The 22410-nt window shown below is 41.4% G+C and overlaps 1 protein-coding gene across 1 annotated transcript in view; it reads left to right on the top strand.

Annotated features, from left to right (window-relative positions):
• The window catches only part of LOC103572770 (cadherin-related tumor suppressor), a 59774-nt gene that overhangs the window by 25779 nt on the left and 11585 nt on the right, over nt 1-22410 (top strand). Inside the window, exons 2-5 of the mRNA XM_008551541.2 lie at nt 11296-11676; nt 13222-13458; nt 15062-16198; nt 16960-17137. Coding sequence (XP_008549763.1) covers nt 11296-11676; nt 13222-13458; nt 15062-16198; nt 16960-17137 — 1933 coding nt within the window. The remainder of the gene's footprint in view (nt 1-11295; nt 11677-13221; nt 13459-15061; nt 16199-16959; nt 17138-22410) is intronic.

Raw genomic sequence — 22410 nt, 5'->3', positions numbered from 1 at the left:
GAGGCGCGGCGCTCGTGTCTTGCGGACATATTAGAAAAACTCATTCTCAACGTTTTACAACTGGTCTATTGCATACTGGACTCAGCAGCATCAACAGTAGAAGCAGGATCAGAAGCAGGAGGAGTAGAGTATCCAGATTCCATGTGGTCTTAGAGGTTTCCCAGCAGCTCCGAGTCAATCAACTGGTGCCGGTCGATTAATCTATCCTGCCTATTAATCGATTTATTCAAGACTTTAATTACGCTTCAAAGCCCGTTTACTTACTTTTAATGTATACAATTATTTAGCTCGATGACAAGGATGCATAGAGAGACACTGGTGTGTATTGGTGGCGTATAAATCGCTAGCTAAGTGGATGTGTGTTCAGTGGAGGCAGAGCCACGCGAAATGACGTTAATAATCTTCGAGGAGGTTTAGACCGCTCATAAATAGGTGGATTAATTATATACCATTGAGTGTTAATTGGTTGTTAATTGGTATATGTTTATATGAGCATATAGTTGTGCACATTTATTTATTGCGGTGTGCAGTTGCAATAACGGTTATTGTAAACGCCAAATATTGCTTTCAGCAGTTAAATTGACACACCCTCGTCTGATGGTTGCTAGTCTCACTCTCTCGAGACCACTTAAAAGTCTTCCTTTAAGGTTACAACACACACACACACACCTATGTGTTATAAACATAACAACCCAGTGGGTTGCGTCAGAGCCAGAAGAATGGACAAGTGACAATTGAGTTTCAAAAGCTGAATTGTAAATCTTGCAGTTCAATATTTCGTCTCTGGGTAGTACTGAGTGTGGCGTGTCTGCAGCGCTGACGATTCAATCGAGGCCGTTCTGGCTCTAGGATGAGAGCAACAGAGTGAGTGGTAAACTGATGTAAAAGAAAGAAAGAGAGAGAGAATATTTGGCTGACGCCGAATTTCCAGTGACGCCATCGCGGGTCTGAAAGAAGAACAAGACGAAGAAGAAGAATAAAGAGAGCCGAGCAAAAAGAGTGTGCCAAGGCGCTCTTCAGGTGGCCCTTCGGGAAAGGATGAGGTTGTGAGAGAGAGAGAGAGAAGGAGAGAGCCAGCGGACGAGTGATGATGAAGAGGTGAAGGGAGAACAAGGATGGGAATAAGAATAAGGAAAGAGGTAGAAAGACATAGGAAGACGAGGAAGGTGAAGAGGGAGCAAGTCGATGAGCCGACCACGTAAGGCCTACGGCTAGCATGCAGGGAACCAGAATACCTTGCTTGCGCACCGCCATCAACTCAAGATACTCTCGAGGAGTCTTAAGAATCGAGTCGAAGCAAGTATCTCTTTTTCTTGTTGGCTGGTTCGCTGAGTCCAGGCACTTGGATCTCAAGCTGAGAAGCTGAATTCCACACTCTATGCCTTTTATATTGGCTTTTACTATGTGTGCGCTAAATTCTGTTTGTACATACATATCCTGGCACGCTAAAGGATATGTGTGTATAATAAGAATCAGCAATGTGATGGTTGTTGTATATGACTGGCTGGCCTGGCGTCAAGAGACACAAGACTATCGGACGTTATTTCATCACTTGGAATCATTCAAATTATTGTCCTGTCACTGTGCACTCGGCTCTATATATATGTGCATATAGATTATTTGTCGTTGGGTTTCCAATCGTATATTTCGCAACGACGAGAGCAGCACTTATGAACTTGGCCGTGTGGAAAATTTTCTAGTCTTAACAGAACGGATAGTCAAGAGCGTAGATCTTTAAACGTTACCAGCTCACATTTGCCATCTCACGTCCTACCCCGAGGAGGTAAACGCCCAACTCACCGAGTGTCTTGAGAGTTCCTCTCTGGTTCTCTCATACTTGACGAAGCACACACTCGAGAGAGCAAGTATAAGTGAGTGAGTAAGTGAGTGAGTATTTGCAAAGGCGCAATGCTGCACAAGCACACACGCCTCTTCGCGCGCTGGAAAACGATCCTCAAGCGATTTATTTGCTCTCACCACCACCGTCGCCGTGAGTCGATCAACCGACGGTTGTTATTTCAGCCGTCGAGTTTTCTATCGGCCGTTACATCCCACGACAATGGCCTCGGGACATACGTGACAGAGACTCCAATAAGACATGACTGTTGACGGTTACATTCCGGATCAACGTGTGTCTTAGCTTATACTCCAACATCATCGACAGCAAAATTATCGAATCTACACTAAAAGATACGCCATAACATCCCATTTCATAGATGTCCACTCGGCGGGCAGCCGGAGAACTAATGTCACTTTTAGATTTACATATTATGATTTACATCCTTGTCCAAGTTATTCTTTTAACCTTTTTTTATTACCACCGTTATTTGTTTTTGGTCTCTACTCTGCTGATATTCTCTCAAACGAAGTCGACGAATAACGAATAGGATTCTCCGGTCATAAATTAAAAACCAACTGGCATCAGAGAGCGCGAGCAATACCACGTATCCGGAATGTCTTCTCTTCACAGAGAGAACAAGAAAAAGTGAGAGAGTATTCAGAGAGACAATCGGAAAAATCTTGTTGTTGAAATACACGAGTTCATATCTCCCGCGTTTTTATCTTTCACACCTTCTCCCTCGGGTCTCCGCCCTCACCCTCTCGCCATCGTTCTCTTGTTGTTGCTGTTGATTTGGGTGAAAAAACAGGGGACTCCCGATAAGACGTCTGCCCACGTCTGCCTCGGGAAGCTTAAAATCGGCAAATGTCGCCATTATTATTGCACATCCCACTCTGTACAAACATAATATTTCCCCGTGTTGTATGGGACTGGAGAAAAAATATATATAAATTTTTCACACAATAATGCTGACAACAGACAAACTCGCCTGACCAGCTAACATTTTTGACTGGCTCGATAGTCCACACGCGTGTAACTCGTACGTATGATACCCACGTACAGTATGTAGTATCCATGCTGCAATTCTCCAATCCTGCAATGTCTTGCTCTCTTCCATTCTCTGTACTCGGTACGTTCGGTACGTTCGGTACATTGGGTACAGAGTACAGGATTTCTTTGAGCTATTGGTATATTATACATATCCACATATACATATGTGCGCATGCGTCTTGGCAATATATCGTGGTAGCCATAAGCCACAGTATCGTGTAACTGATGCAACTTTCTCTCGGAAGCCCGGAACACGATTGTTGTATGCCCACGGAGCCCACGGAGAAGCTCGAAGGCTGCCAGCCGATTCTAGCCTATCTTTTTCTTATTCACTCCATCTTGGACATTCTTACAGCTTCTCTTTATTTACCTCGGCTATATAAGTCTATATACACCTTTTTCCTGGCTCTCTGTACGCTCTATACATTCCCGAGTGCATGAATCGTTTGTGCGGGTTGTTGCTGACTGACCGGACTGCGATTTATTATAAACCGATCCGGACAAGCCCGAGAGCATTGCCGTGACTATCTAAGAACCTTATGGAGATTGTTACAGGCAGAAATACATCTCATAGAGAGACGTTGTAACGCAGTTTAAATTTTTTCTAACATCTTTTGGTATTTTTAAATTAATTTCCCGCCAACAAATAGCTTACAGTTAGCAGCCTTGCTCGATAAATAAACGGATACTTTTTATTATCACCAGCCTATCGTTGGCTCCTTTTATGGCTTATATAACTTATCAGCGCCAGCGGCGTTTAATATTTAATTATCATTTTTATGGAATGCTCTTAGCGGTTAGCAAACAACCGAAACAATGTGTCGCCGATTACGTTCCACACCCACGCGAGCACGATTCCCGATTGGCGTTGTGTTGTTTAAGCGCTCGCGATCTCTCCCGTGACCGGCCCAAGAAGTGGACTAGTGTAGTGTCTGTTGGAATTCCGGGTCGGCTTATTTCGACCGCAAAGACCACGAGAAAAACAACAGCAACAGCTAAAAAAACAGATAATAAAAAAAAATATACTTGGTGTATATCGGTAAGACACGTAACCAGAGAGGGAGGGACACGGGCTCAGGAAATACCTATCGGACCCAATGTAGACACGGTTTCTTTTTTATTATCGCTTTAATTTATCCTATCTCAATTTAGTTTGTATAAATATGTATGTGTGTAGCTTTGGATTAAGAAAAACGTGTAAGCCAGCGAATGAAAATTCATCATTTCCAATCGAGCAACTTTGCCAGCCGATTGCCTTGGCTAATCATTATGTCGACACCCTTTCTCTCCATTGGCGCCCAGTTACTTTTTTTTTTTTATTTATTAGTTATTTATAAACCACTAATCCTTACGGCGCCTTTTCCACGCAGAATTGATTGCCATTATGACGCCTTGATTGCTATATATCATTACCATTACGATTATGAGACAGTTATAGATTTTTCGCAATAACTATTACACTCTATAGAGTTATGAAAGTAATGATTATTTTTTTTATCTCTCCGCTGGCTCGAATACCTTTAAATAGTATATGTATCGGGCTAATTTTTTATTTATAGTGAGAAGATTCGCGGAATACGAGTAATGCAGGTCGCCCGAGTAAAATCTTGGCGTAACCGGTAGCATCGGTGCGGCCCTCATTCAATTAATAACGTGATCATAGGTTGCTGGGTTCCTCCGGCAGACGGTTGCTCTTCTTTATTTTCATCCTCTCTCTCTCTCTCCTTGGCTATCATATATCGCTGGCAATCCTGTCCATCCTGTTTTTATATTATATATATATATATATATCTATACAGACTCATTGGTTGATACTTTCTCCTCATTTATCCTTATACATATAGCGTTTTAACAATATTATTATAATCAAAATTAGCAAATAGATTTGGGCATTAAATTACCAAAAGTTATGGGCCTTTAAAGATGTTGAGATCTGACAAGTAAAATGTCATTTCTTTCAGGGAATTCACATGAAAACATTATTTATACAATGAATTGGTTATGACGCTTGTCCGTCACATTATACAAGTGGTTGGAATTCTGTAACTTGAAACTCATCTCCCTTATACATAATATTAAAAGTTAAATTGTTCTGGCTAATTAGCAAAACGCATTGCTCGTGATGAAGAGTGTAGAGGAGCGATAATCAGTAAGTGTGTGAGCAATTTTCATGTTCTTGTATTCTCGTACCCAACATGGGAAGTTGGTCTCTTGATTGGCCGGTTCGCTGGACCGTTTAATCAGGTAGAGCAAGACCTCAAGGTCGACACCCGAGTCATCCACGTCAACATCACATTTTCGGGTGATCCTTACGACCCGAGGACGACACTCGAGACTCTGCGGTCGTCTTCAACCACGCCCATGGGAGCCTCCAAGGGCCAGATCAAAATTATAAGGAATTCTCTGACCGCGATAACTTTAACTTGACTGGCTTCCTAGTGCCCTCGTGGTGGCGATTCTCCTACATCCTCCAACCTTTTTTATTTTTTTATTTTGATTTTGTAATCGAGAAAAGGATCATTTACTTGGTATACCGATACCACCTTTGCCTTTGGTGTGTTTTCACGATTAATCGCTAGTGACAATTTATAAATTTATATGGAAAAAAAATATTATTCAGTATATGATGATGAGGATAGAGGAATATATACATAGATATAAAAAAAAAAAAAAATAATAAAAAAAGGTGGTTGCTGTAGAAATTCGATCTGGGCTTATAATGCACCCGAGATACTCTTGCGATTATTCATATGCTCAGTGATTCTATCGAGAAGCTCTTTCTCTATCTCCTCTTCCGTCTTTGCATAATTCTCAGCCTCCTACTTCCCAGAGAGTCGCGGGCGTTTACTTACTTCTTTATATCTATAGATCTATACATCTACAGCACCAAGACAGCATCGTTTGTAGTTGGATCAGAAAACGGTATGCAATCCTCCTCCACCCATACATAAATTTCTGCATGGTCGCGTTACAGGTCTCAACATACCTCTATCGTCTGCACGCAGGTACCTGTCAATTCTCCACATGCTCATCAAAAAACATTTTTTATTTTCGTTATTCTCGTCTATCTCTCTTCCTCCGGAGGATTCTTATACTCTAAAGTACATTAAAAATTCATCGTCAGCGATTTCTGTGTCGGCGATACCAAGTAAGAGAACCGATACAACAATAATAATAATAATAATAAAAAATAAAGTTAAATAAACCTTGTCACGAATCACTAATATGTTGCTAAAGAGAGTGTGACAGTGTTGGAGGATCGAGGAAGAGGGAATGAGTGGAGAGAGGGGCCCAAGTTTATACTCTACGGCTATTAGTCGAGCGGAAGATATATGTTATTGTCCCTAGAGCGTGCGGAATTATCGTAAGGCACAACGGCGGTTGAACGGGGCCCGCTGGGCCCAACGAGATCGCGCAGTAGTATCGGGCATGTCAGTGATTCGACCCCTCATAGAGAGAACGAGCATGGGAGTTGGGAGTACAGTGTTTGTGTTATAGCTGAGGACGTATAGCTTAGAGTTCTCTCATAATAAGAGAGAGGAGGTGGAGAGGATGAGGCACCAAAGAATGGGACTCACTTCGTGCATGACCCAAAGAAACCCCTGCTGGGCCGACTCGATCCGATCCGCTGATCCCCGACCGAGCTGACGCAGATACCATCTCTCCTTGCACTCTCCTTACGGTCCCCGTAAGGCCTCGATCGTCTTCCCCTTTCCTCCCGTTCGGATCCACTACTACTACTACTACTACTACTACTACCACGGGGCCCAGTTTAAACGCACGGCTTGACCCCTCGTTACCGGATTACCATCATTCTTGTCCAGTTATTGTCCCGTGGCCGCGATTTCAGCCACTGGCTCTCTAAGATCAGGTCCCGAACCGGGTGGGCCCTGACTCCATATTCCCGCGGTGATTCTCCTCTTTATTTATCTTTTTCTTTCCTTCTTTATTCTCAATCTCTTGGTCATCTTTTTTTATCCTTAGATACACGATTAATTGATCCCGTTTCGACTTGTCACGCTCGCTGTCTTGCTTCTTCATAGTTCCCACGTGGACCCCGGTGAGCCCTCAAGGCCCCAGTGGCCAATGAATCCGCCGGTTTGTTCCCCGGTCCTAACTGATATAATCTCCATGAGTTGACAAATGTTTTCGGGCATTCGACAAAAAGTCAAAATGGTTTTGTGTGGATCGCGATCGATTGCCTGAGATCTTATCGTGATCGGTCATTCCTTATAGAATATTATATTTTAAAAAGTCGAAACATTTAAGAAGCTGATGTTCGATAAATTTGAATAAATAAAAATCCGATTACCCATTCTCTGGCATTAAATTATTTTTATTTCTCCGATTCTCGTTGTTGGTCTCGATTTTGATGTGGCATCATCATTTGCCTGTATCCACTGCTACCACTGCTACCACTGCTACCACTTACTTAAAGTCTATTTCTATTCTTTTGCATTGCCAATGCGAATATTGATGGGTTCTCCGAGTTATGCCTCGATTGTTCCCACGAGGTCAACATACACACAACATTTATTTTATATATTTATATTGCCAGTACACACTGCTGAGATCAACCAACACAATTGTCAGGTCGTTATTCCAGGGAGGACGTCCTATGGCCTTCAGCGTACCAGCAGCAACGACAACGTTAACGTGACCGTGGAGTCAATGATTATAACGCGAACGCTATCGGTTTGCACACCATCGAAATATATAAACTTTCTCACGACACCACTACACATTATACCTATAAATGTACAAACCCAGCCTTTGTACCGTAAGCTTATACCTCTATATATAACAACATATTTTAACCTTTATTCGATCATATATATAAATGCAACACATAGCACAAGATATTTTATCTTGAAGGAACACATTAAAAGAGTCTAATTGAATCGCCCGGTAAGGTAAAACCAATAGCCATATTGGTATTTCTAAGCAGTCTGTCGGAAACAATTTACAACATTGATGCAGCTAAGAGTCTTGAGTTACAGTAGCAAGACATAAATTCACATGAATCCTGGTGGCTTACGCAAAACATATCCGCCTCTTCTCTTAGCCATTTTACTTAAGTATAAACATCACTCTTTCTTCACATTATATATATATATATATATATAATATATATACATATAGAAGCTGTGAGTGCTCTATAACCTCCTCCTTTCTCCTCCTCTTGTTCTACTGTTGCTCAGCCTACACACAGACATCAACATCATCACCATCACCATCACCATCATCATCATCATCATCATCATCATCATATCGTCCACCTTCGTCTCTTTCTCTCTCACGCATATAACGGGCGTTAATTCACCGAGACGACGTGCAGCCGCGGTTGATATGCCCACCCCGATGAACCGGACTGCAAATCAAACGCGATGATGAAACGCTACAGAGAAACCGGAATTACGCGATTCAATGCGGACGACGGACGGACACAGTATATATACAGAGTAACAGAGAAGCTGGAGATACTCAACAAGACGTTCGGGATATACTACACAAGTACATGTATGCCTTCTTGTTCTATCTCTTTTCTTACCGTCCATATAGTATCATAATAATGCAGAAGCCGCTTGGTGTGTTCTTAACTCTCGTTGACACCCACTGCGCACACACGACCCCCCACATATATAAACATACACACACATAAGATACCCAGTCGGGAATGCGTTGTTGATTCCCAATGAATTTACATTAATTACATTACAATTAATTGATTCGATTACAATGTTTAAAAAGGGTTACCGCGTATCCGAAAATCGTGATGGGGAGTGCGGGTGTCGGGCCAAACAAATGGCCGGGTAACAAAAGAAAAATCGCGTCAGTGGACGTCCCCGCCGGGCGGCAAACCGCAACAGGGGATTGAACCAAAGAGCGATTGTCAAAGGGGACTCAGCCGAATCCTCAATGAGGATCTTCTTGTATCACTTCCGCGATCAGCCTTAAGTCGGCGTCGAGCCGATTACCAACAGATATTTTTATTTATTTCTTTCTCTATACACTTGTACGTCTTTCTTCTTCTTCTTCTTGTTCATCTTCTTCCAGCTCTTCCTATAGATCCCAGAAGAACACAGAGTGTATTGGGCCCAACCGGTTCTCGTATAACTCAGAGAGTAGCCAGCGATCGAGAGGTCGCTCTCCTACATACCTTGATACCCTCTCCCCCTCCCCCTCTCTCTTTAGAGTATGTGCGCGTGTTGGTTGTACCGGAGATCGAATCATTAACGAGAATCAAATTTCCCCCCTCATGATGCCTCGAATACGCTCTCGTCCCCGAGACGTTTGGAATATCAGAGATCCCAATCGGTCGTATAAATTATGTTCAATTATAATCCTTTCTACCCCCTCTCGCTCTGACCCCGCATCATCGGCCCCTTATTCATGCACTCTCAACACTCATTCCGTATAGTTCAGATATTCTATAAAATAAAATAAAACAAAATAATAATAAAAAGTTTATTTCGAGAAATAGAAACTAATGATCCGAGGATGATACTTAATAACCAGTAGTCCATAATGAACAATCGAAGCTTTATGCTAAAATCACTATATGTATACGGCTGATTATTCGCTGTAGATAAAATCTGTTGGATATGTGACTAGTCTTGATGATCGCCGAGATCGTTTAGGCCTCTTCCTTCTCTTACTCTTCTTCCCTCTTCATCTGTGTGTTGAATCTCTCCCTTCTTAAGATTTTTTTAATTTTTTTAATTTTTTACGAATCGCGTGTTCACGTACACAGCACATAGCACACACAAACTCTTTTATTAAATACTTACGGCAGTACCCAGAGATACTCACACAGTCGGATGTTTAAATTATCGTCGACGGCAATAACAACAGGTGCCGTGGATTCTCTGGACAGCCGTTAACTTGTTCTAGGAACAACCGCACAGATGTCTCACCACTTGAATTTTATTATTTATTCTAATACTCCCTTTTCTGGACTCTAGACTCTAGGCTCCAGGCTCTAGGCAAAGATCTTTGCTTAATTTCTTCCATTCCTGATCCTCATTATTATTTATTTAATCTTTGCTGACTGGACTTTTATATGTGCTCGTGTTGTTATGTTGGCATTTAACCGCTTTTTTGTTGGGTCATTACTCGAGGATCGTCACTGATGATCCTGCAGACGCTTTCGCGGTCCGTGAGCATCCTCATGACGGTGGTCGAAATGTTGAGTATTAAATAAAGAGCGGGAATGATACAAAGTTGCTGGTACTTTGGCACTGTACAATGTTCGATGTAACATATCGTTTCGAGAATCACGAATAAATATTCCCTCAGGTAAACAAGTCCAAGAGTAAGGCTTTAAGATAAAGCGTCGAGATAGGGTGACCGCGGCGTCTCGTTATTTCCCCTTGGAAAGACTACTCGCGTAATGGAACGAGAAATCATGATCCATTCGTGAATCCGATTCACGTGTCCACGTAATCGAGAAGGTAATTACCAAACGTTAAACATCTATACCACCATTACTATTTACAATATTTTTTCTCTTTTATTTAAATTCATGAGTATTCGGGCAGCTCATTTTCTACAAATTTATATATTTTAAAACCCAAATCCATAAATATTTATTTTACTAAATTATCCTCAACTCGTACATGTATCAAATAATTAAACTTGAAAATTATTTTATCATTTTTTTTTTCTTGTTCGTTATTTCGGCTGACATGATTTAAGATAGAAAATAAATGAATATACATTATAATATAATATATAAAACATAATAATAAACAAGGAAGACAAAACGATTTAGCATTGCTACCGGCTCCGATAAATATTTATAGAAATCGCGTGATCGTGGGCTGGTCTTGCGTGACTGTAAAAATATTCCTTAGCAGCGCGTAATTCACTCGCGTAATAAATAAAGTCTCACAAGAGTCCCAGTGAATTTTACCAGGTCGGAAAAGACGTTTGAGAAAAATAAATAAATTTTTACTTGTAAAAAAGCAGACCAAAAATAAATAAATAAAAAGAAAAACAGGAAAAAAATGATAAGTAAACATGAATAAAGGACAAAAGATTTCATGTACGATAAATAATATCGTGCAATACAATCATGAATTGATTAATTATTGAATTGATTTGAATTTGCGCCTGGTTATTGAAATCACAGCAATTGCGTGCAAGTTATAAATATGACGTCATGCATGACAGAGTGTATTACATACAGTAGTAAAGTTGTTTTATAATATGTAGAGTGTAAGTGAGTGTAAAACCCGGGAGAGTATATAAATAAAAATAAAACGAGACTACTTCGGTTGTATATATAGATATAGATATATGTATGTTTATCCAAATATGTATGTATAAGGTGGTTAAACCCCATACTTAATTCATTTTCGAATTACGACGTTAAATTTAAAAGACGTTAAATTTGATTACAGGTTCGCGTAACGGTCCTCGATAAAAATGATGTGGCACCTTCATGGGGTCCCGGACCATGGAGATTCGAGGTGTCCGAGGAAGCGCCACCAAACACGATTGTAACAGTTTTAAAGGCCCATGATCCAGATACTATCGGTAATCTACGTTACAGTTTAATAACGTCACCCAAGATCAATCCGAATGATTACAATGACGAGGATACGTACGTGGTATCTAATGATGCTGAACGGAATGAGATGGAACGACAATTTCGATTGGACCCTATTAATGGACAGCTACGACTCATCGAAGCGTTGGACAGAGAAACCAGGGAAAAGTATGTTCTCAGAGTAAGAGCTGATGATGGATTACAGCACACGGACATCAATCTCATCATTCAGGTAATTATGTCTCCTTATTGTTTTCTGTACTTGCTGTAGTCATTGGAAAGAAAAAAAAATTACATATATATGTTGGACCCCATAAAACAATATAAAAGTAATGACAGAATTATAGAACTAACTAAATACGGGCGTTGGTGGAGGATTGTAATGAGGAAACGTCGAACGGTAAATCTGTTGGTCGCAAATTGCGAATCCTCGGTCACTCCAGGCAATGAGAATTGCTGCATTGACTGCTGGCGAGCTGAGATGAGAGAGAAGTGTTCGCCGAGGATAGAGCAGGAAGTTTAAGCATGACCTCCCGAGGCCCCAGGGGAGCGCGTGGGTCGACTCCGGGCCTCTGAATAGCGTACTAAGTTTCCGGAACCGGCCCATCCCCTTTAGTGCCTGAGCTATAACTTGAATTGCTTTTGTTAAATTAAAAAGAATACAAAGAAACAAAACAATATGAACAGCAACGGCAACGGCAACAGCAACAGCAACAACGTGTATATAATCCCTCGGGAAAAACACTGTCGATGCTATGCAATTTGTATAAATCCTTCTTAAGACAACTAATGACCTGGATTCTTTATCTTAAACGGACAAACTACATCAACCAGATCAACAGGCATCTCGGGGGGCTGCTCGCCAACCACCAGCTTCTCCATCCACACAAGCACAAGCGCGGGCCCTCTAAAGCCTCAAGGAATGTCAACTCGATCATAGTTTGCTCTTTCGGTCTGGTAAAAGAGGGACCGCTGCAATCAGACCATCTTTGTCTTCTGGTTTCTTGAACCGTTCTTCCTCCACCCCCTCCGCCTTCTCCTTCATTCTCCTTCATTCTTCTGCTTCTTCTTCTTCTTCTTCTTCTTCTTCTTCTTCTCGATCTTTATAACTTGTACAGCAGTGGGCCTTCTCCTCGTTGTCCTGTCGATCGGGTCCATGGTGCTAGTTTTTACAAAGCTCCTGTCACGGCTCCCGATCGTCTTCTTTTTCCATTACCTCTTTTTTCTTCCTCTTTTATATAATCCACCGACCATCAACAAACTGTAGACTCGCGAGCAGTAAATAAGTACAAAGTATATCTATACATACAAAACATCTTCTACTCGGTCGTTTTTTTATTTTTTCACTCCTTGGACATCAAACTAGACCCAATGAGACTCTGTTGGAAGTAAATCGGAATGCAGGTCTCGAGACAAGACGAGACGACACCCGATACCAGATCAGTCTTTACGACCGACTCTAGAAAATAACGGTAATCTCGTGATCCTCGACCTCCCCGCGTTGTGTTTTCAATGCAGACACGATATACAAGTAAATAAAGTCTAGGCTCATCCATTGGCTTATATATAATACCACCGCGAACCTAACCATTACAAAAGTCTTTTATGATTTCCCCTGGGGCGCTTATATTAAAAATTACAATCAGCAACAGAGAGGAACGATATCACGCAAAAAACTAACTACCAATGCCCACCGTCATTTTGACAAAATGATTGATGGTTAATTATTTTAAATACCCAATACTAAATTACAATGAATTATATTTTGTTGTTGCAGGTGACAGATACCAACGACAATGCGCCAGTGTTTCAATCGATGGCTTACTCTTTCGACGTTGCTGAGAATGTACCAAGAGGCAGCCGTATTGGTCAAGTAATAGCGACAGATGCGGATGCCGATGGCCCAAACAGCCAGCTGAGTTATGCCCTGATATCCGATTGGGCAAACGACGTATTTTCCTTAAATCCAAGCACCGGCGTCTTCACTCTGACGGCGAGCCTCGACTACGAGCAGGTAATAAAATCGACGGGTGAAGAACGACCGTAGATTAGATAGTTTTGGATGAATGAAGAGCCATCAAATGTGTAAGTGTTGAGCCGCGGGCTAGTGAAGGAGGTCCTTTACCATCAGGCAATACTCGTTCCTTGGCTCACATTCACCACAACCAGAGCACATAAACTTTAGAGGTTTTTTCGACGATTATACCACCTTTTAAGTAGAGCTTAGGGCACTAGAATTCTTATGGGCAACAGACGCGCTCGGGGAAGGCCCAGTGGGGAGAGAAGGGTCTAATGGTAGTGCATCGAAACTGGCGTATAAGATAGCGCGGCGGGAGACGAATAAGACGAATAGCATCTTTAAATTCGGCGAGTCCCTACGGTAGAGAACAGTACGCCAAAGAAAACATCGGTCCACCATCATCATCAGCAACAGCAGCAACAGCAGCAGCAGCAGCAGACTGCTCAACAGAAGACCGTATAGTTTTTGCGTGCAAGGGTGCAACGTACCCATGCGTTCTCCAGTAGGGTGGTAGATTGACCGGTAGAACAATTCGAGGCTCTCTTTGTCCTTCTCTCTCTTTCTCTCCATTCCTTAATCTTTCGGAAGAAGGGGAGACTGGACAGAAACAAAAATAAAAATATTAAATTCTCAAACCGCTTATAGAACCCTTCATCAAACTAAACGTCCTTCCAGATATACAGACCAAGATTATTGGGCAGCCATGAAATGTGCGTTATACATATCTTTTGCTGGCTGATGCACGTCTCTTTCAGAAGTGAATGCAAAAATAACACACTTGCCTATCTGACAAAATAGGTCCTTGTAAAACCTTTAAGTATAGAGCTCAATAGGATTTGCCTTACACTCAACGACCTACCTCATGTAGTATTAGACTCTAAGAGAGACTCGAAGATTAGAGACTTAGGGCTAGCTCGTTCTTTTGTTCTCATTTTTTTTTATTTTTTTTCTTCATCGCGCCCTGCTGTACCCCTTTGGCCAACTCTCGCACTCTCTATTGCGCGTTCCGACGCACGAGCCGAGAGTTATATTGCGGGCAAGTTGTAAACACCAAGCGAACGGGTTTTATTGTTACCCGACTAATTTCTACAACTACAGTGCCGCAGTTCTCGTTTACGATATTGCAACTGGTGTTCCCTCTAAACGAATAATTTCGATTCCCAATAACTCGGATTGTTTTTTTTTTTTTTTTTTTATTTTTTTTATTTCGTTTGTTACGCCCTTTCTTTTATTCTTATTTTAGTGTAACTAAAGATGAATGAGAACGCACCCTCCATTGAATGAAATGAGATGTGTATAATAAACTTTAAAGCCTGTCAGTGCGTTAAATAATTTATGATTATTATTACGATTATTATTATTATTATTGTTGTTAATGTTGTTGTTAAAAAAAAAAAGGCGGCGATTGTATCAACACATTTCCTTTAGCGACCGCAAAGCAACAGTTTTCATAATGAACGTAAGGCTTTTTGCGAAGCTGTGTGAGAGAGAACATGCGCGTCGTTAGCCAGTCAATTACAAACGCGCGGTGCGATAAACGCTTCAACAATCTTTAAAACCCGTTTTCTCTATTTATCTGTCTTCTCTTATTCCATAGGTTCAACATTACATCCTCGTCGTCCAGGCAACAGACGGCGGTTTACCAGCATTATCAACTACTGTCACTGTCTACTGCAATGTCGTTGATCTCAATGACAATGCGCCGATATTTGAGCCGGGACCACACGGCGCAGATGTATTGGAAAATACGACAACAGGTACGGCTGTTTTGTCAGTTGTCGCTCAGGATTTGGATTCCGGTGACAATGGACGTGTTGTCTATGACATTGCCAGTGGTGATGACAATGGAGATTTCGGCATAGCGTCAAATGGAACCGTCTTTACCAGGAAACTTTTAGACCGTGAGACAAAATCGATCTACAATCTCGTCATCAGAGCTCAAGACAGTCCGGGACTTCCTGCTAAGCCGCTCTCATCCACAGTTCAAGTTACCATTGTTCTTCTGGATGTCAATGACGTAGCTCCGGAATTTATCTCATCCAACCAGACTTCAGTGATGGAGAATGCGCCACCTAACACCGTCGTCATGGCTATCAAAGCCGTGGATAAAGACGAAGGTCGCAACGGCTACGTCGAGTATTCTCTAAAAGATCCCTCATTTTCATTCAACCTCGGACCCGTTGACGGACTGCTTCGCGTCGCGGGGCCTCTGGATCGCGAAAGAAGACAAAATTACACGCTGAGAGTTACCGCCAAGGACCGCGGAGAGCCTCCGAAATCATCTGAAGCCAACATAACAGTAATAGTGCTCGATGAAAACGACAACGCGCCAATTTTCGATCCCAAGCAGTACTCGGCAACTGTTGCTGAGAACGCGAGCATCGGCGCGAGTGTACTTCAAGTCTCAGCGACAGATCGTGATGAAGGTGCTAATGGTAGAATGCGGTACAGTATAGCTCTGGGCGATGAGAATCGTGATTTTACGATCTCCGAGGACGCCGGTGTTATCCGGGTAGCTAAGAATCTGAACTTTGAGCGTAAATCACGATACAGATTGACAGTTAAGGCTGAAGATTGTGCACCGGAAATTGGCGAACCGTCACGTGATGATACAGCTGAAGTAACCATCAACGTACTTGACATCAATGACAATGCGCCAGTTTTTCTCGACTCGCCTTACCTCGCCTACGTCATGGAGAACATGGTTCCGCCTGGTGGCGGTTTCGTTATCCAGGTATGTATATCATATATATCTATAAATTTTTCACCTCAGACCCACCCGTATTACTCTTAGAATTGCACAATTACACCGATAAACAAACAAATATGAATGTCTATTTATAAATATCAATAAGACACATATCATAGCACATATATCTGTAAATGGCTCATGTCTATTGACGGCATTTAAATGGATAAATATTATGACTGTTGTCATGAATATTTATTGATACAATACTACTGACGTGCTACATGAATATCTCTTAGTTTACGCGGCACTTTGAGACTCGCTCTCAATACCCGTAACGACATAAAAGAGCCCTGAGTACGAGTGGGAGTCCAGAGAAAGTGCTTCACACATCTCAGTGTTAATACTTACAGTTTGTTAAAAGGACTATAATCGCCATTCGGCTCATAAAATATCATACACTATTTTAACTTGTTTTTTTTTTTACTCGCTCCTCTTAAGTAGTGTAGGCAGAGAATATAATACACTGAATTTATCCATTTAAATGCGATATTCCATTCCGGCTATCTACTTTTCACGATATCTACTTAAACTGAGCTGCAACCACGTCTATGGTATTTCCACGGCATTAAATCCGCCGTTTCACTTAACAACTCAATTCAATATATACTTGTACATTTAATTTCTCCGTGTTAATGTGAAAGTTACACTTTCCAACCGGGAGTAATTAATAAATAGCGCATTTAAACACTGATTTACAACTAATATTAACTTATGATGCCTATAAAATTCTAATTTGTCTACAGGTTAAGGCTTATGACGCTGATACCCCACCTTACAATGATCAAGTACGTTATTTTCTGAAAGAAGGGGACACCGATCTCTTCCGTATAAACGCCAGCACCGGTGATATCTTTCTTCTTAGGCCGCTGGACAGAGAAATGATACCGGATTATACGCTGACGCTGGTCGCCATGGATACAGGTAAACCATTATTATTCCCTTTTCCCTTTTTACATTTTTTTTTTTTAAGTCAAGATTCTAGCCTTTTTAAATTCCCAGTTCACGGGGCTTTTTTGCATCAGGTTTGCTGGCATTTGTTGAAATTATAATCGCATTTAATCAGGATTAAAGACGACACTTTTTCACATGAACTTTGTGGTATTTCTTGGTAATTCTTATCTGACTGTCGATGGTTAGAATTGCGCAAAATCTAGCGTTACGTTGTTGCTGGGGTTTGTGGTGGCTGGTTGGTTGGTTGGTTGGCTGGCTGGCTGGCTGGCTGGCTGGTAGACTTGCTGCTGGTCGGCTTTATCCGTGAGTCACATAACTTGGCTTTAGAAACGGTCTGAGCGCGATCGCACGACACTGAATAGCCAGAAGCAAGATACGGAGTCGATTGCATCTTGGTGCTTGGTATCCACCGCGTAAATTCCATGGGGCTCTATTCTAGCGTGTGTAGACTCTGTACAGCAGCCCCAAAGGCATATACATGCATCCACACTCTAGTACCTCAACATGTATAAACATAAACATAAACGTAAACATATATACGAGTGAAATCAACAGTAAAAGATAAACACAAGGTTGAAATAAGTAGTCGAAGTCTTCTTCTAGACGAGGACATAGACACTGAAACTAACTCCCTTATACTCTCGTCTATGAAAGAGCTCCATGTGCTGCATGTGCCGTGTATAAGTAAAGAGACGTTTAATTCTACTACTCTCTTATATACACTCTTCCCGCGCATTCTTACTTTTTCCGTGCTTTATTTTGTTCATCCTTCCTTAGAGCTGTTACACGACATACGTCTCTATCTTACATCTATAACTAAGTAACCGAGCACTCGTAGCTTTTATTCCGTGACAAACCTTGCGCCCGAGTACTTATATCACCGAGCTATCGCAAATAAACCAATAGATGAAACCAACATTTTATAGAAAAAAAAGAAGAAAAAAAAAGTAGCTTGAAAGTTATTCTTATATACATTTATAATAAATCTAAGTATATAAGTACCAAGTATTATGTTGATGTTGGGATTCCCGTGTACACAGATGTGTAGGAAATGGGAAAATAATGAAGGGATCCAACATCATCAGGAGTTACTGTGATTTTTACGGTAACGGTATATATTTGCCGTGCAGTAATCGCAGTTGAGTTTGTAAAAATGAGGAAAGATGAGATCAGAAGGTGCAAAGTAAGAGGTACAAGGTGCAAGATGTAAGGTCCAGTAGTTGAGAATTATCGGAGACTATGATAGGTATGATACGACGGGGGGTGTACAAGAAAATCCAGAGGTTGCCGAGCTGTAAACTTGGTCGTCGGACCTCGAGTAAAGAAGAGTTTTGTTAACTATAAGTATATGGATGGGAGAAAAAGTGAGAGGGCGCTTGGGGGAGAGGGAGAGGGATAGAAAGATACAAGAGACAGTGCTGAGGCGTATAAACTTTAAAACTCACGGGATATAAGGTAAAGGGCACCTTATACTTGTTCTTATTCTTCATTCTTGTTTTTATTATCCTCCTCTCCTCTCCCCCTCATCTCGGAGATGTGTGTAACGTATAGGTGTCTTGGGTCTCTCGCGCCGTTGTTGTAGCGCAAGTCCAGCTGGATTATCTGTGCATCAAACCTCGCGGCAACCGATACGAGTTCTCATATTATTCTTGTCTTCTTTTACTTCTACTCTGAAATAAGAATAAGATGGAATTAACGTTGGATACCGAGTGAGCGAGATCCAAGAGCTTCAAGCGACTCGCTCGCATCGCGTTACCATTTCACGATCAACCAGCCAACTAAATTTACCTTAACCCCCAATGCGAAATTCTTCTTTACTCCTTTATTCCTCGCCTCCTTTTCATTTTTCACTGGGTTATTTTCTGCTATCAGCTCCTCCAACTCAGTACTTTTTTGTACTTGCACTTGTCCCTATCCCTAACCCCCTTCAACTTATTCTCGAGTTCCCCGTAGGCACGCATACGCGTGTTAACTCGGAGGTTAAGGAAATAGAGAATACTGAGGACTGCAGACGACAAACGTGGGATAAAATAGAAAAGCTCTCGGGAATTTAGCTGGCAACTAAAAAGTGTCCATCTTATATTTATGTCTTCCGTTACACACGAGGCTTCAAGACATTACCAGTTCTATTCTTCTTGGGTTTTATTTTTCTCCTTGATTTCTTGGTCTTGGTCTTGGTCTGGTTGGTCTTGTATTCTTGTTGTTGTTCTTCTTCTTCCCGGCATGACTGGTGACGGTGACTGGTGACTAGTATAGAGTGTAGTTTAACGTTGAACCGTCATACACTACGGCGAGAAATAAAACACTCTGTGCGGCGTAATAATCACCAGGCCTTGCCGCGTCTTGCCGTCTCTAATAGGCCGGTCGTGCGACAAACCCCCGCCATCTTATTATCCGATTCTCTCGGTACGGGCATTGTCCCGGTACGGCAAATTTCGAGGACAGTCACGTATTAATAAATTTTTATTTTAAAACACTTTTATCCATCTCTCTATAACGTCTTATTATTTATTGCATTTTCTCGTGCATCTCTCCGGTGAGACCCCAGCAAAATACCATAACTATAACCATAACCATAACCATAACCATAATAATAAGAATATCTAAATATAGAATAATGTTGAGATGGTGATAAAATAAAAGTATGAGTCGTGGGAGTCTTCAGTTCAAATAAAGACGTTAATAATTATATTAAATACACATATGCTAATGAGCTGCATCTTCAAGGAGCACAATGATTCCCCTGTGCGTATGTTTACACTCAGTACTAAACAAACACGTGGGATTAAAAAATCCGCTGACGAATGATGGGCCCAAAGAATAAAAAAAAAAGATAAAAAAAAAACCACCAGGTAATGAAAATAAAAAATAAATAAACCCATTTGGGAATCTAAATGTTCGATTTTAAGATTCAATGAGAAGATAACACTTGTCTTGTCTAATTTTTATTTTATTTATTTTATTAAATAACTTTTTTATTTTTTATTATCGGGCACACCCCAGTAGTCCGCGTTCACGGTTCCCTCGTCCATATTCCCGGTATCCGAGTCGCGATGCTGAAGAAGAGCCCAGAGTTATGACGCGCGATTATGATAATCGGTCCAAGTACCTCCTCTCCTTTTTTTTTATTCTTTTAATCCTCTTCTTCTCTGATGCTCCTTCTTAATCTTGGTCTTGGTCTTGTTCTTATTTTTAATGTCACTTCCCTTTTCACTTGCTCGCTCTTGGCTCCACTCCTCTGTGCCTTATCTTACAGAGGCATACATCTACACTTATATAAGAGACCAAAAGGAAATAAAAAATAATCATGAGGAGAATGAGAGTCCCCAAGCTGCCAGCTCGCGCCCCGACTGCCCTCGCATATTATATTCTACTTTATTCATACTCCGCGGCCGTCACACTCCCTTATATTCTCTTATTAAAGCGCGCCACTCCATTGAATCATTATTATCATTATCGTTATCATCATTATTATTATTAGCGGGTAAGAAAAGACGACCAGGGTATGGCCGTGAATAAATGCGACTCAACGGGGGAAAAAATCCGATACCTAGTACGATATACATATATATATATATATATATATTCATATAATAATAATGTTTAAATACAGATAGTAATCAGGAATTGGAAGTGAATAAAAAGTCTGTTGAGGATAAATATATTGTCTGTAGTGTAGTTGAGCTTAAAATGGGAATTGTAAAGTTTAAATTGAGGTAAAAATAATAAAAATAATGAATTCTGGTGTTAAACTCGTGACTCGAGTGTCAAGTGCAGTGAACGCCGTGCACAGCTTTCAGTTTCCATGTGTGTATGTGTAAGAATGATCGAATACCTGGGTAGTGGTATTGCGGACGTCCTTGTCCAATTGTCACCAGGTGACTGACACCGTCTATGCGAAAAATGGCAATTGAAATCTGGCGAGAATAAATAAACTGTAAAGATTAATAAAAGGAACAACGGAGCAACAACAAGAATGAGGATAAAAAATAATAGTAATAATAATAAAAGGTATGGTAAAAATAAATAAAAGGGCTGATCGGTAGCTGGTGAATAAGACAAGTCTCGATTTCTCCAAGTCTACTCAAGAATATAATCTACAACGTTGGCAGCTACGCTTACGGGGTCCTACTCGTTTAGTTAATGCCGTTGAAATGAGATTGCTCGTTTAGCGATCAAGAGCAGCGTGCGAACAAGCCGAGTTAAACGACAAGTTAGAGAGAGCCAGCGAATCTTGGATGTCTGGTGAGCAAAGAGCTCCGCTGACTGTAGAAGAAAATCCGATACGACTGTTGGATCCTGATCTCAAGCCAAGTCGCTTTTACTCAGCTACTAACTCTCTTAGTCTACAACTACCTCAACAGCAGAGACTGGACGGTGGATGCTGGCTGCTCGTTGTTGGGACTTGGGACAATGACGAAGAGCTTGGAACGGCGAGCAAGCAAGGTCGAGCACTGGATTCCACACGGTCCTTTGATTCACCGATGCACATTGGGATTCGTAGTTGCCGGGTGTTATAATTGGAAGGTCGCGTGCAAATTGTCTTATCCGATTCGAGGGATCAGCTCAACTCCACAGGTCTCTTTACTTGTCACTGGTTGCCAACCAGAGCCCACTCGATGCTCAAGCTCGTTATGAGAATAACATTCTTTTAAACCTCAGACGATTGCTCTGACTTGTGCCGAGGGTCGGCTAGGGCACTTTTATTATGTCTGTGTGTTGCTCACTCCTCGTATCGATAATACGGGTATTAATACCGTGCAATCACATATGAGCGCCCTCTGAGATGCGTGCGCATCCACCGCGAACAATGGCGACACCAAGACAGCACAAGGTCGCGTCACACCATCACCAGAATATCTCAGCCTTTGCGCAATGTCCTTGTCTGGTATCACCCTTTTGGGTCCTGTCCTCAGACTCAGGCCCAATATACGACACACACACACACACACACTTTGATAGTCTGCATTGTGTCAGGCAACAAGTGCGTGCATGGTATATTTTTATTCGTACTTTATTTTATCTTGCTCTTCTTCTCAAGATCTTTAATTCGGTTCCATTGCTGTCCTTGTGCAGGCCAAAAATATATTCCGTCTTTATCACACGGTCTCTTTTCACGTGCCCAAAACATCAACAACAGCAGTAACAGTAACAGTAACAGTAACAGCAACAGCAATACATTTTCGGTCCATTCATATACACAACTCCCGAGCCCTATGAAGATGTTGCTCTTACTTAGCTCC

The sequence above is a fragment of the Microplitis demolitor genome, chromosome 6, assembly GCF_026212275.2.
Source record: "Microplitis demolitor isolate Queensland-Clemson2020A chromosome 6, iyMicDemo2.1a, whole genome shotgun sequence".
NCBI lineage: Eukaryota > Metazoa > Arthropoda > Insecta > Hymenoptera > Braconidae > Microplitis > Microplitis demolitor.
The sequence above is the reverse complement of the archived record's forward strand: the minus strand, read 5'-3'. Positions and strand labels throughout refer to the sequence as shown.